At 46.3% G+C, this 13746-nt stretch overlaps 1 protein-coding gene across 1 annotated transcript in view; it reads left to right on the forward strand.

The window, feature by feature from the left end:
* TNNI1 (troponin I1, slow skeletal type) overlaps positions 1–13746 on the forward strand; it is a 320788-nt gene that overhangs the window by 191545 nt on the left and 115497 nt on the right. Inside the window, exon 6 of the mRNA XM_040424164.1 lies at positions 262–351. Within this exon, the coding sequence (XP_040280098.1) occupies positions 262–351 (90 nt within the window). The remainder of the gene's footprint in view (positions 1–261; positions 352–13746) is intronic.

Genomic DNA, 13746 nt, shown 5'->3' on the forward strand with positions numbered 1-13746 from the left:
TCTGGGTTTAATAAATAAAAAAATAAAAAATAAAACAGTCTCTCCTGCTGTAAAGAGAGATATGGCCCTGCAGGTTTTTCTGAATATTTTCCCATATACCAATCTGCTCAGCTTCTCTTGCTCTATAACATGCTGCCTGTGGATTGTTTTGCATTTTCATGTTGACAGGTTCCATTTAAAGCGTTATAGCATATTGCTGTATATCATGGTAATTCCTTCTAAGTGGCAAATACCCTATTTTACCTTCATTTCTTTTTACAGGAGTTGTGTCGAGAGCTCCATGAAAAGGTTGGAATTGTTGATGAGGAAAGATATGATATTGAAGCAAAAGTTCTTCACAATACAAGAGAGGTAACTCAATTTTGATACAAAACTTTTTCTCAAAACAGAGTGTGACTGGATCATGTTCAAACCAGCAAATGTAAACATATACCCTATATTTTTCACCTGCCCATAAAACGCACCTAGGTTTTTGAGGAGGAAAATAAGAAAAAAATTATTTTGAACCTTTTGGTGGGTTTTGAACTAAAGGTGGTCTGTGGATGACACTATTATGGGGGATCTGTGGATGGCACTGTTATGGGGGGATCTGTGGATGACACTGTTATGGGGGGATCTGTGGATGGCACTGTTATGGGGGGATCTATGGATGACACTGTTATGGAGGGCATCTGTGGATGACACTGTTATGGGGGTATCTGTGGATGACACTGTTAAGGGGGGATATGTGGATGGCACTGTTATGGGGGGGATCTGTGGATGGCACTGTTATGGGGGGGATCTGTGGATAGCACTGTTATGTGGGATCTATGGATGAGACTTATGGGGAGGGGGATCTGTGGATGACCATGCTATGGGGGGGTTGGAGGAATCTGTGGATGACACTATATAGCATCTTATGCTATATGTGTCATCCACAGATTCCCCCCATAACAGTGTCCCCCAATACACCGGGCCCCACTGCTCACAGCAGTATACATATCTAAACAGTAATCCTTAACCTTGAGTAACTTTAATTTTAAAGCAGCGCTATCCTGTTTACTACCTTACAATCAAGCTCCGGTAACAGGCAGAGCGGGCAGCGGCGTAACGTCACTCACGTCAGACGCCTGCTCGACCTGCTTCATTCATAAAGTGGGAGGAGCAGGCACGTGACGTGAGTGAGTGACGTTACGCCGCCGTCCGCTCTGCCTGTTACCAGGCTTGATTGTAAGGTAGTAAACAGGATAGTGCTACTTTAAAATTAAAGTTACTCGAGGTTAAGGATTACTGTTTGGATATGTATACTGCTGTGAGTGGCGGGGCCTGGTGTAAGAGTACATTGACTGCACCAGGCCCCGCCGCAATTTGCCGACCTCCAGCCCTTCCTCCCTCCCTGCTGATACATCGCTGTGCAGCATTGCAGCCGCACTGCGTCTTATGGGACGTAAAATACGGTACATTTTAACCATTTCCTGATGGAGCGTTTTTTTTTTTGTTCCCTGCCTTCCCTGAACTATAAGATTTTTAGGTTTCCATTCACATAGCCATATAAGGGCTTATTTTTTGTAGGACAAGTTGCTCTTTCTAATTGTATCATTTAATATTGCATAGAGTGTAGTAGGAAACTGGGAAAAATTCCAAAAGTGGTTGAATTGAAAATAAAAAAATAATGCAATTCAGCCACAGTTTTATAGGTTTTGTTTTTACGGCATTCACTATGTGGTAAAACTGACTTGTGCTCTTCATTCTCCAGGTTAGTATGATTATGGCAAAACCACATGTGTTTTTATTGCATTTCAATACTGAAAAAAAAAAAGAAATTTAAAAATATTTTTCTCTTTTCATTGCCATATTCTGACCACCATAACATTTTTATAGTTATGTCTACGGAGATGTGTGAGGGCTAATTTTTTGCGGGACGATCTGTAGTTTTTGATAATACCATTTTGGAGTGTGTATGACTTTTTGATAACTTTTTATGAATGATGAAAAACGTATCTTATGAGTGATGAAAAACGTATCTTCCATTTCTTCCCGTTACACCATTCACTGTATGAGATAAGTGGTGTTTTTGTTTTTTTGTTTTTTTTATATACATTTTAATAGTACGGGCGATGCCAATTATGTTTATTTATTGTTTAATTATTTTGATTTGGGGAAAGGGGGGTGATTTAAATTTAGATTTATATATTTATATATTGTTTTAATTTATATATATTTTTATAACTTTCTTTTTTTTTTTGGTCCCCAAGAGGACCACACCATGCAATAATCAGATTGCAATTTGTGTAGGGTAATGGAATTTTCTCCGATATTCAATAGAGAAAGAGCTAAATTAAAATTCAGTGCTGCCAGCTGCTGGCCTTGTAATATACAAGTAATGAGCCTGGATGCCTAGTACAGGCACAGGCTCATTATTACATTGGAACACCTTCCCCGCGAAAAGGCTTTCCTGCCCAGAAAGGGTTTCCGGCTTCTCAGATGCCGTGGTCACATTTGACCACGGCTTCTGAGGGGTTAAATATCCACGATCAGCATTACTGCCAACATTATCCACGGATGTCTGCTGTATGAAACAGCAGGCACCCGTTAGCTATGATATTCACTTCACTTCGGTCCGGAGTGGGCACCATCTTTAAAGACCGGGATTCCGCTGTACATGTACAACAGATGTCTTGAAGAGTTTAAAGGGGTTGGTCATCAATATATGATAAGTGGGGTCTGACACCTGGCACCCCCGCTGATCAGCTGTTTGAGGAGGAGGCGGCATGCCATATGAGCACTGCGTCCTGTTCATTACGCTGCCCTTTGTCTAGGAAGTTTTGGCGGTGCAGTGTAGTGACAAATGTTCTATTCATTTGAATGGAGGGAGTACTTGTAATTATACTATGCCACTGCTCTACAGGAGATAATGGCCAGTGCAATGAACAGGAAGCAGCACTCTTATGGAGTGCCGCCTCCTCCTCAAACGATCATGGGGCACCGCCTGAGGACAGGTCATCAGTATATATTGCTGCACAACCCCTTTAATGCTAAATAAATGCATACAACTTCTGAAGTGCTAAAGATACTGTATTGTACAGTCCAACTTAAGGAGGGTGCCAGATAGTGTTAATAAAAAGGATCACCCTTAGAGGCTCATTTGGAATGGCATGGTCAGGGGCACACAAAGAAATCATTATTCCCCATAGCAAGAATCTAAAGTCGGTCCCCATGACCCATCCATAGCCCCTCCCACTACCCATTCCTGGCCCCTCCACTTTCTCCATGAAATGTGCTGTCATGGACGTACCGCCGAGACATACGGACATTCCCGCGACAGGTGGCAGGAGATCTGTGAGACTGGCAACACATGATTTGATCTGACATGTTTTCCTTTTGGATCAAATTACGTCTGTGTTGTTTCTGGTGCTTGCCACACCTTCTTTCCCCAGGTGTGGCTATTGTGGTCATTTTACCTTCTCTATTTATTGTTGTTTCTCCCACTATGCTATGCGGTTTATAGCTTCTGTTGGACTTGTGGTGAGCTTGTGTTTGGTTCTCGGCTGAGTTCCTGGTGCTACCAAAGCTAAATTGAAGATAACTCTTTCCTTTCGCTTTTGTATTTTGTTTATATATTTGCATGTGTTGCCTTTCCCTGTTTGTCATTAGGCCTGAGGGAGACTCCTGTTCGTCCTTTCCTTTGGAGGAACAGGTAGACTCAGTCCTGAGGAGTCAACACTGTGGCCCAGTGACAGAGTGGTGAGGAGTCACAGTGGTGGTGAGTGGTGAGGTGGGGGGAGAAAATGCAGTGACAGCAACCGCACACAATGGTGGGTGGCAGTAGAAGCACATGGCAGCAGGTATGTGGCATCAGACTATTGGGGCAAAAACCCCTACCTCTATGATTGTTGGGTGCCAATTGATATGTGTATATGAGCACTCAGAGAGCTGACAGACACACTGCTGAATCAGATTCTCTCTCCTTTATTACACACAAGCATACATCTTATATAACACTACAGATAAACAGACAAATCAGGCACCCCGCCAAGGGGGTGGAAATCGAAACTAGTGATTTGATTAACTAATCATATAAGGCAATACTTCCGCACTATACTAACAAAATTAGTTTTTAATGGGTAAAACCATCGACATCCCCACTATCATCATGGGTGACTTCAACATCCCTATTGACACCTGCCACTTAGCCGCCTCTAAACTCTTATCGCTCTCTTCCTCCTTCGGCCTATCACAGTGGTCTTCAGTTCCCACCCACAGAGATGGTCACACTTTGGATCTTATCTTTACCCGCCTCTGCTCCCTATCTAACCTTTCTAATTCGCCTCTCCCCCTATCCGACCACAACCTACTCACCTTCTCTTCATTGGCCTCTTCTGCTACTCCCTCGGTCCACACCCTAGCACACCCCCTTAGGAACCTTAAACATCTAGACTTTCACTTGCTTTCTGACTCTCTTCTCCCACTCTCTACCATCTGTTCCCTCCAAGACCCAGATGCTGCTACCACCCTATATAACACCACAATAAGTACAGCTCTGGACACTATTGCCCCCCTCACACACAACAAAACCCGAAAAATTAACAGACAACCCTGGCACACCAACCTGACCAAAATACTCAGACAAGCTTCCAGGGCTGCTGAGCGCGATGGAAGAAATCCCATTCAAAAGATCATTTCACCGCATACAAGCAATCTCGCCTCATATTCAAATCCTCACTCGCTGATGCAAAACAGGCCTACTTCTCATATCTCATATCTTCCCTGGCCCACAGCCCTAAAAACTTTTTAGCACTTTTAACTCTCTTCTCCGTCCCCCAGCGCCCCCACCTTCTCCTCTCTTCTCAGCTGAGGACTTTGCCAAATATTTCAAACAAAAGATAGTCAACATCAGAGAAAGCTTCACTACACAGTCCCCACAAACCTTCTACACAACTCCTCGGTCCTCTTCTCCCAAAACACGCTTCTCTACCATTACAGAAGAAAAACTCTCCACTCTACTCTCCAGATCACATCTCACCACCTGTGCACTTGACCCAATCCCATCCCACCTCATCGCTAACCTCACCACAGTGTTTATCCCAGCCCTAACTCATCTCTTCAACCTATCACTAACCTCTGGTGTCTTCCCCTCTGCTTTTAAACACGCTACCATTACACCCATCCTCAAAAAGCCTTCACTTGACCCATCTTCTTTGTCCAGTTATCGCCCCATATCACCGCTTCCGTATGCCTCAAAGCTACTTGAACAACATGTCCATTCTGAACTGTCCTCTCACCTTTCCTCCTGCTCCCTCTTTGACCGCCTACAATGTGGCTTCCGACCCCATCATTCGACTGAGACTGCCCTCACCAAAGTCACCAATGACCTACTGACAGCCAAAACCAAGAAACAATACTCTGTCTTCCTTCTCCTTGACCTGTCCTCTGCATTCGACACTGTTGACCACTCCCTTCTGTTGCAAACTCTCTCATCTCTTGGTATCACTGACCTGGCCCTCTCCTGGATCACATCATACCTCACAGACCGGACGTTTAGCGTCTCCCACTCCCGCACCACCTCCTCGTCTCATTCCCTCTCTGTTGGTGTCCCCAAGGCTCTGTCTGTCCTAGGACCCCTGCTCTTCTCTATCTACAATTTTGGCCTGGGACAGCTCATAGAGTCCCATGGCTTTCAGTATCACTCCTACGCTGACGACACACAAATCTACCTCTCTGGTCCAGACATCACCACCGTAATATCCAGAATCCCACAATGTCTATCTTCTATATCATCCTTCTTCTCCTCTCGCTTTCTAAAACTTAACATGGATAAAACAGAATTCATCCTCTTTCCCCCATCTTGCTCAATCCCCCCAACAGACCTATCTATCACGATCAATGGCTGCACACTCTCCCCGGTCAACCAAGTCCGCTGCCTTGGAGTGACCTTGGATTCTGCCCTCTCCTTCAGACCGCACATCCAAGCACTTTCCACCACCTGCCACCTCCAACTCAAAAACATCTCCTGCATCCGTGCTTTCCGTAACTTTGAATCTGCGAAAATGCTTGTACATGCCCTCATCATCTCCCGCCTAGACTACTGCAACACTCTCCTCTGTGGCCTTCCATCTAGCACTCTCGCACCCCTCCAATCTATCCTCAACTCTGCTGCCCGACTAATCCACCTCTCACCCTATTACTCCTCTGCCTCTCCCCTCTGCCAATCCCTTCACTGGCTCCCTATTGCCCAGCGAATTCACTTCAAAGTACTAACAAATACATACAAGTCCGTCCATAACCTGTCCCCTCCTTAAATCTCTGAGCTACTTTCCCGATACATCCCCACACGCACTCTCCGATCCTCACAAGACCTGCTTCTCTCCTCTCCTCTTATCGCCTCCAAGATTTCTCCCGTGCATCCCCCATACTCTGGAACTCGCTACCCCAACATATCACCTACAGTGGAATCCTTCAAAAGAAACCTGAAAACCCACCTCTTCAGACAAGCCTACAACCAGTGAACTAGCTGCCTCCATACCGCCATGACCAACTTCACCCACACCTACTGTGTCCTTCTCCCATACCATGTAGATTGTAAGCCCTCACGGGCAGGGCCCTCTCTCCTTCTGTACCAGTTTGTAACTCGTCTTGTTTATGATTAGTGCAATTGTCTGTATTATGTATGTATACCTCTTCTCATAAGTACAGCGCTATGGAATGAATGGCGCTTTAATAATAAATAATATTAATAATAATAATAATAATCTACAGCATCTTATCCTAAAGTTAACATTCTCTAGCAGCGCATCCTTAAAGCTACAAGGAATGCTGATAAAGGGGCGGCAACCTTGACTTTGCAGCTAGAAACATTTGATCTATATATACAGAGACTCCCTACAACCTGCGAGCTGGCTCATTAATTTTCCACATATGCACAAGATGGAAGAAATACTCATACAAAATGGATTCTCATCCCTCACAGGCGAGTGGCAAGAAGAAGAAATGGGTCTCTTTTCATAAAGATTGGGTATGGCACCCAGAATGATCTAGTCTGGATGATCCACGCCTGATTCATCTTTACAAAGGTCAGTCTCCACATTTTAGGTTGAAAGGAGAGTTCTCCTTGGGGTGACTTTGCCCCCAGCCGCACTAAACACCCGCTCTGATGCCACACTACTGGCCGGGCAGGAAAGCTCGGCCAGTTGCGGCAATAAATCAAGTTTGGCTACCTAGTTGTCCAGGGGATCTTCCATGTGGGATGACAGGGTGCAGTCCGAGTATGCCACCACCATTTTGCTCCATATCTTGCTGCTGCTGGTGGGTAGTTTCTTCATTAGACGGGTGGAAAAAAAAAGTGCTCAGAGACTCTAGACTTAAGTTGCTGCTGATGGAGCCGATACTGCTTCTGCCCCTCCCAACCCCCTTCAGCAGCCATGGCAGTGGAACGTGAGTGCAGAGGGCCACCCCCGGTCAGACATTCATGAGAATGGGCAATAGCACACACAGGCAGCAGCCAACTGACTACATAGGATGTCTCGATAGTAGTTCAGTTTATCCTCTCTCTCAGCGAGTGTAAAAAATGCCCCCATTTTGGACCAGTAGCAAGGGTCTAACATGGTGGAGAGCCAGTAGTCAACTTGGCCAGGAGCACATTGAGCTTCTGCCCCATTGGATGAGTGCACGCGTACTGTTGTCTATTTGCAATCGCCTCTGGGATCAATTGTTGACAAAATGACCAATGGGAAGTAGGAGGAGGAGGAACAGGAGCATCAGAACCCGTAGATGATGGGAAGGAAACACAGCTCCCTTCTGCTGAGGTGGTGGAGTCTTGACTTGTGCAAAAGGGTTGCGGGCCATTGGGTAATGCAGCGGTTGCTGCCTTAGGCTGTACCACTACATTAGAACCACGGTTTTCCCAGGACAACTTATGGTGATGCTGCATGATGCAGGGCCATGGTGCCAACATTGGCACCCTGGCCACGCTTTACCTTCTTCCCACAGATTCTGCAAATGGCCATGCTGACGTCCTCCGGCAGCTTGTAGAAAAATTGCCACAATGCATAGTATGGCATTTTTTGCACCACCACTCCGCGCTGACTGCCTGGTACTGCTGCCTCCGTGAAGCCCTGCACCGCTACTCCTTTCCGGATAGGAAGGCTCCTGCGTAGTGGGCAGTCTACCCCGGGCACTTTTGGCTCCCAACCTCCCACTGCTGCCACCCTGCTGACTCAGGGCCACGCTACCACCCTACTGGCTCAGCCGCTGCCACACTCTTCTCCTGATGATGAAGAAGCCGCCTCTTCACCCAGCTCCCATGTGCGATCGGCCAAATCATCGTCCACTACTGTCTGCATGTCACCCTCACCAGTCTCAGGGCCACGTGCCTGACCATCCACCACCAGCTCCCGCGCAACTCTTTATCACTACTTGCCCACCTAGTGGAGAAAGCAGTTGATCTCTCCACCAGATCTTGGCTGGGCAGTAGCTGCAGACTGTCCTCTAGAATCTTGTTCTTACTGAAAAGTGGAGCTGAGACAACGGCATACAATACTTCTCGAGCTGAGGGAACAGAATATGACAGAGGCAGGTTGAGGACATGTGGGGGCACAAAGCTTGTTCCCGGGCCATGCCAACAAAGGGTTGTGTCTGAGGAACCCACCGACTCTGATGTCACTTGCGACGAAGTAGAAGACAGAGTCAACCATTCAAGGACTACTGGGTTGCTGGTCAAGACATGACCACTACATGACACTGGCAGCTTTGGCTCTATACACTGTGAATGCTGCTGCCACCACTCTTTCTTCTGCTGCTACTTCTGCATGCTCCAGAAACATTTTGACCACTGCCCGTTCCCTTAAAATGGCCTGCCACCTGTCTGTCCGACATACTGTAAATTAAAAGAAATTGCTAGGGGAAAAGAGCAATACTATCAGACAGCAATTTCACCCCAGAAGCAAGGGAGAATGGAAGTACTTTTATATATGAAATAAACATCCCAAAACTGTTTGTATCAGGCTGCAAAATTCACCACAAAAGCAAGGATGAATCGACGTACTTTTACAGTCAGGTCCATAAATATTGGGACATCGACACAATTCTAATATTTTTGGCTCTATACACGACCACAATGGATTTGAAATGAAACAAACAAAATGTGCTTTAACTGCAGACTGTCAGCTTTAATTTGAGGGTATTTACATACAAAATCAGGTGAACGATGTAGAAATTACAACAGTTTGCATATGTCCCTCCCACTTGTTAAGGGACCAAAAATAATGGGACAATTGGCTTCTCAGCTGTTCCATGGCCAGGTGTGTGTTATTCCCTCATTATCCCAATTACAATGAGCAAATAAAAGGTCCAGAGTTAATTTCAAGTGTGCTATTTGCATTTGGAATCTGTTGCTGTCAAATCTCAAGATGAGATCCAAAGAGCTGTCACTATCAGTGAAGCAAGCCATCATTAGGCTGAAAAATAAATAAATAAATAAATAAATAATAGAGATAGCAAAAACATTAGGCGTGTCCAAAACAACTGTTTGGAACATTGTTAAAAAGAAAGAACGCATCGGTGAGCTGAGCAACACCAAAAGACCCGGAAGACCACAGAAAACAACTGTGATGATGACCGTGACCGAAGAATTCTTTCCCTGGTGAAGAAAACACCCTTCACAACAGTTGGCCAGATCAAAATCACTCTCCAGGAGGTAGGTGTATGTGTGTCAAAGTCAACAATCAATGTGTGTCAAAGTCAACAATCAGGAGAAGACTTCACCAGAGTGAATACAGAGGGTTCACCACAAGATGTAAACCATTGGTGAGCCTCAAAAACAGGAAGGCCAGATTATAGTTTTCCAAACAACATCTAAAAAAGCCTTCACAGTGTAAGCCGTGTACCGGGGTGGGCTCCCCAGGATACAGCGAAGTCACAGACAAGGAAAGAGACACTGACACCAGCTTTATATGCAAGAACAGAAACTTTACTTTGGAAATAGTAATAACACAACTATAAACAGAATCAGTAATACCCCAGGCCCACAGTCGCCGTCCCTGTCCGAGGGACAGGCCTAGCCTGTTGTCGCACACAGCAGAGCCTACAAGTCATGCTGTGCCGCTACAGAGGACACACCTAACCGGTGGCAGACGCAGCAGAGCCTGCAAGTCAATTACTGCACTGCAGTCCAGTACAGTAAGGCCTAACAAAGATATAACCCTAACTATCTAGCTAATACAAGGCCAAGGCTAGTCTCTGTTACTTCAGGCGCCACACAGTATAGTACAATAGGTAACCAGGTGTACTGACCTGCGTCCGTTCTAGGCCCGAGGATGCTGCTTACCCGGGATGAAAAAAAAGAGACAATGCAGCAGCACCCCGCAAATCAGATAAAGTACAATAATGCCAAAAATGATAGTGCTAGTGCTACGCTTATTTATAAAGTGAGATGCTTGGCCAATGCATTTTGTACAAAAACATATGAGCCCATCTGCCGTACGTCAAGGCGATCTCTGTTAGACGGGTCCTAACACTAAATACTACCTGTTATGCGCCATAATGGCCGCCATAAAGTTCAGGGAGTGTTGGATCCACATGCATGCTGGATCCACTCTGCTTTTTACCATTTTTGGTGCCATAATGGCCTCCATTACAAGGGATGCAGGTACCAACATGCATGCCGAGCTCACTCTATACCTTTCCTTGTGCCAGACAGCTTCCAATGAATGTAGTGAGAGCAGGCTACAGCTTTATACTGAAACTAATTAAAATCAACCTATGGGGCAGACAGGCTAATCAGGAGTGCACGACTCGCTGGAGTGCCACATCTCCAGCATTGTAAATCTGCAAAAAAGGGGGTTAGTCAGCACCTCCCCGTGCGCAGGTGCACGCCGCCATGGCAAAGACCTAAAGGAAAAAAAAGAGACAATGCAGCAGCATCAGATAAAGTACAATAATGCCAAAAATGATAGTGCTAGTGTTACGCTTATTTATAAAGTGAGATGCTTGGCCAATGCATTTTGTACAAAACCAGTGTAGCACTAGCACTATAATTTTTGGCATTATTGTACTTTATCTGATTTGCAGGGTGCTGCTGCATTGTCTCTTTTTTTTCCTCTAGGTCTTTGCCATGGCGGCGTGCACCTGCGCACTGGGTGCTGACTAACCCCCTTTTTTTCAGATTTACAATGCTGGAGATGTGGCACTCCAGCGAGTTGTGCACTCCTGATTAGCCTGTCTGCCCCATAGGTTGATTTTAATTAGTTTCAGTATAAAGCTGTAGCCTGCTCTCACTAGATTCATTGGAAGCTGTCTGGCACAAGGAAAGGTATAGAGTGGGTTTGGCATGCATGTTGGTACCTGCATCCCTTGTAATGGAGGCCATTATGGCACCAAAAATGGTAAAAAGCAGAGTGGATCCAGCATGCATGTGGATCCAATACTCCCTGAACTTTATGGCGGCCATTATGGCGCATAACAGGTAGTATTTAGTGTTAGGCGCCGTCTAACAGAGATCGCCTTGACGTACGGCAGACGGGCTCAGATGGTTTTGTACAAAATGCATTGGCCAAGCATCTCACTTTATAAATAAGTGTAGCACTAGCACTATCATTTTTGGCATTATTGTACTTTATCTGATTTGCAGGGTGCTGCTGCATTGTCTTTTTTTCCCTCTAGGTCTTTGCCATGGCGGCGTGCACCTGCGCACTGGGAGGTGCTGACTAACCCCCTTTTTTTGCAGGCTTACCCGGGATGGCCACCAAACTCTCAGCAACCGTGCGGCCTTGCTTGGTAATAAGGCTTCTGTCCACACACTGTAAATAGTCTTCCTGGGACAATCTCTCTTACAAAGAGCTGGATCCAGTAAGGGGACGACAGCTACTCTGCTTTCTCTGAGTGTCCATTCACTGCCAGACATCCGCAAGCCAGGATAGAATCGGATTCAGTCTCTCACAGCACAATCCTTCCACCATGTCAGATCAGCTCAGACTTCCTGGTTTTCTCAGAAGCAGCCTGCATGGGTCATCTGCTTTGCATATGCAAATCCCAGGGTGTGCTGGCTGTAGCTGCAAAACAGTGGCCTCTAGTGCCCGGAATGCCAAATGACAGTTCCAATGCAATTTAGGCATAAACCTTATACAGGCAGAGCTGTTCCACAATCTCACAACCAGGGGCGGACTGACTGGTCGGGCACTTCGGACATGGTCCGAGGGCCCGGCCGGGATGGGGGCCCGCCCCAGAATAACATAACACCGGGCCCCGCTCACTGTAATAGTAATATTCCTATGTGAACAACTTGAAATCCCCTGCGATCCTCTCCCTCTCCCTCTCTGTACTCACAATCTCAGTAGCATAGAGGCAGCAGCAGGCAGTGTAATAGGAGCCGACAGTGGAAGCTAGCCCCGCCCCTCCCCGCCCTCCAACCAATCAGAGGCAACCAGCAGTCCAGCACTGACTCCCAGCACAGGGGGAGTCGCAGGGACTCAGAGAATCGTCTGAGAGTTTATTAGTTAAAAGAATCGAATGAGTCCCAGACTGTCACCGAGTCCCTGCCAGGCTTCCTGCTCTGCGGCTCCCTGTCTCCTGACAAGTCCGTCCGGGGGGGGTGGTATAGTATTGCATGTAGCAGAGCTGTGTGTGTACAGTGTGCTTGAAGCAATGTAGCAGAGCTGTGTGTGTACAGGGTGCTTGCAGCAATGTAGCAAAGCTGTGTGTGTACAGGGTGCTTGCAGCAATGTAGCAGAGCTGTGTGTGTACAGGGTGCTTGCAGCAATGTAGCAGAGCTGTGTGTGTACAGGGTGCTTGCAGCAATGTAGCAGTGCTGTGTGTGTACAGGGTGCTTGCAGCAATGTAGCAGAGCTGTGTGTGTACAGGGTGCTTGCAGCAATGTAGCAGAGTAGGAAGCCTGGCAGGGACTCTGTGACACAGTCTCTGACTCATTTGATTCTTTTAACTAATAAACTCTTAGACCATTATCTAAATCCCTGCAATAACTATACAGTGTAATTACATCAGTCTGCTCCACTGCAGCAGAGCTGTGTTTGCCAGGAGCGAGTCCCTCCAGACCTTCAGTTCACTTGAGAGCCGACTCAGCAAGTGAACCGAAGATTCTATGAGCTGAGCAGAGCATGCGCATTGATCTTCAGTTCACTTGCTTCTGCCGGCTCAGGAAGTGAACCGAAGATCCGATTCATGAAAAAGATCCGAACTTCCCATCTCTAAAACTCAGTAGCAGGCCGGGCGGCAGCGCAACTCACTGACGTCACGTGCCTGCTCCGCCTGCTTCATTCATAAAGTGGGAGGAGCAGGCGCGTGACGTCAGTGAGTTGCGCTGCCGCCCGGCCTGCTACGGAGTTTGTGAGTACAGAGAGCTCAGAGGGAGAGGATCGCAGAGGATTTCAAGTTGTTCACATCGGAATATTAGTATTACAGTGAGCTGGGCCCGGTGTAATAGAATACAGTGACTGCACCGGGCCCCGCTGCCATTGCAACACCAGATGCCGGTGTTCCGTTTACGTGACAATATTATGTCTATATCGTGGGAGATAGTTTTGCATTACGTCTAGCTTGAACTGCTGACTAATATAACATTTAAAATCTTTATTTCATTTCCTTAAAACTATTTTCCACGATATAGACATAATACTGTCAATTAAACGTCACAGAGGTGCTGAAGATGTCTAGATATTTGCATTTTGTTAACCTTTATTTTTGTTTGCATTTTGTTAACCTCTACTGTGCCAAGTTGTCTTTTTCGCGCATGCGCAGTGTATTGGGGATCATTCACTC

The sequence above is a fragment of the Bufo bufo genome, chromosome 3 (assembly GCF_905171765.1).
Source record: "Bufo bufo chromosome 3, aBufBuf1.1, whole genome shotgun sequence".
In the NCBI taxonomy this organism is placed as follows: domain Eukaryota; kingdom Metazoa; phylum Chordata; class Amphibia; order Anura; family Bufonidae; genus Bufo; species Bufo bufo.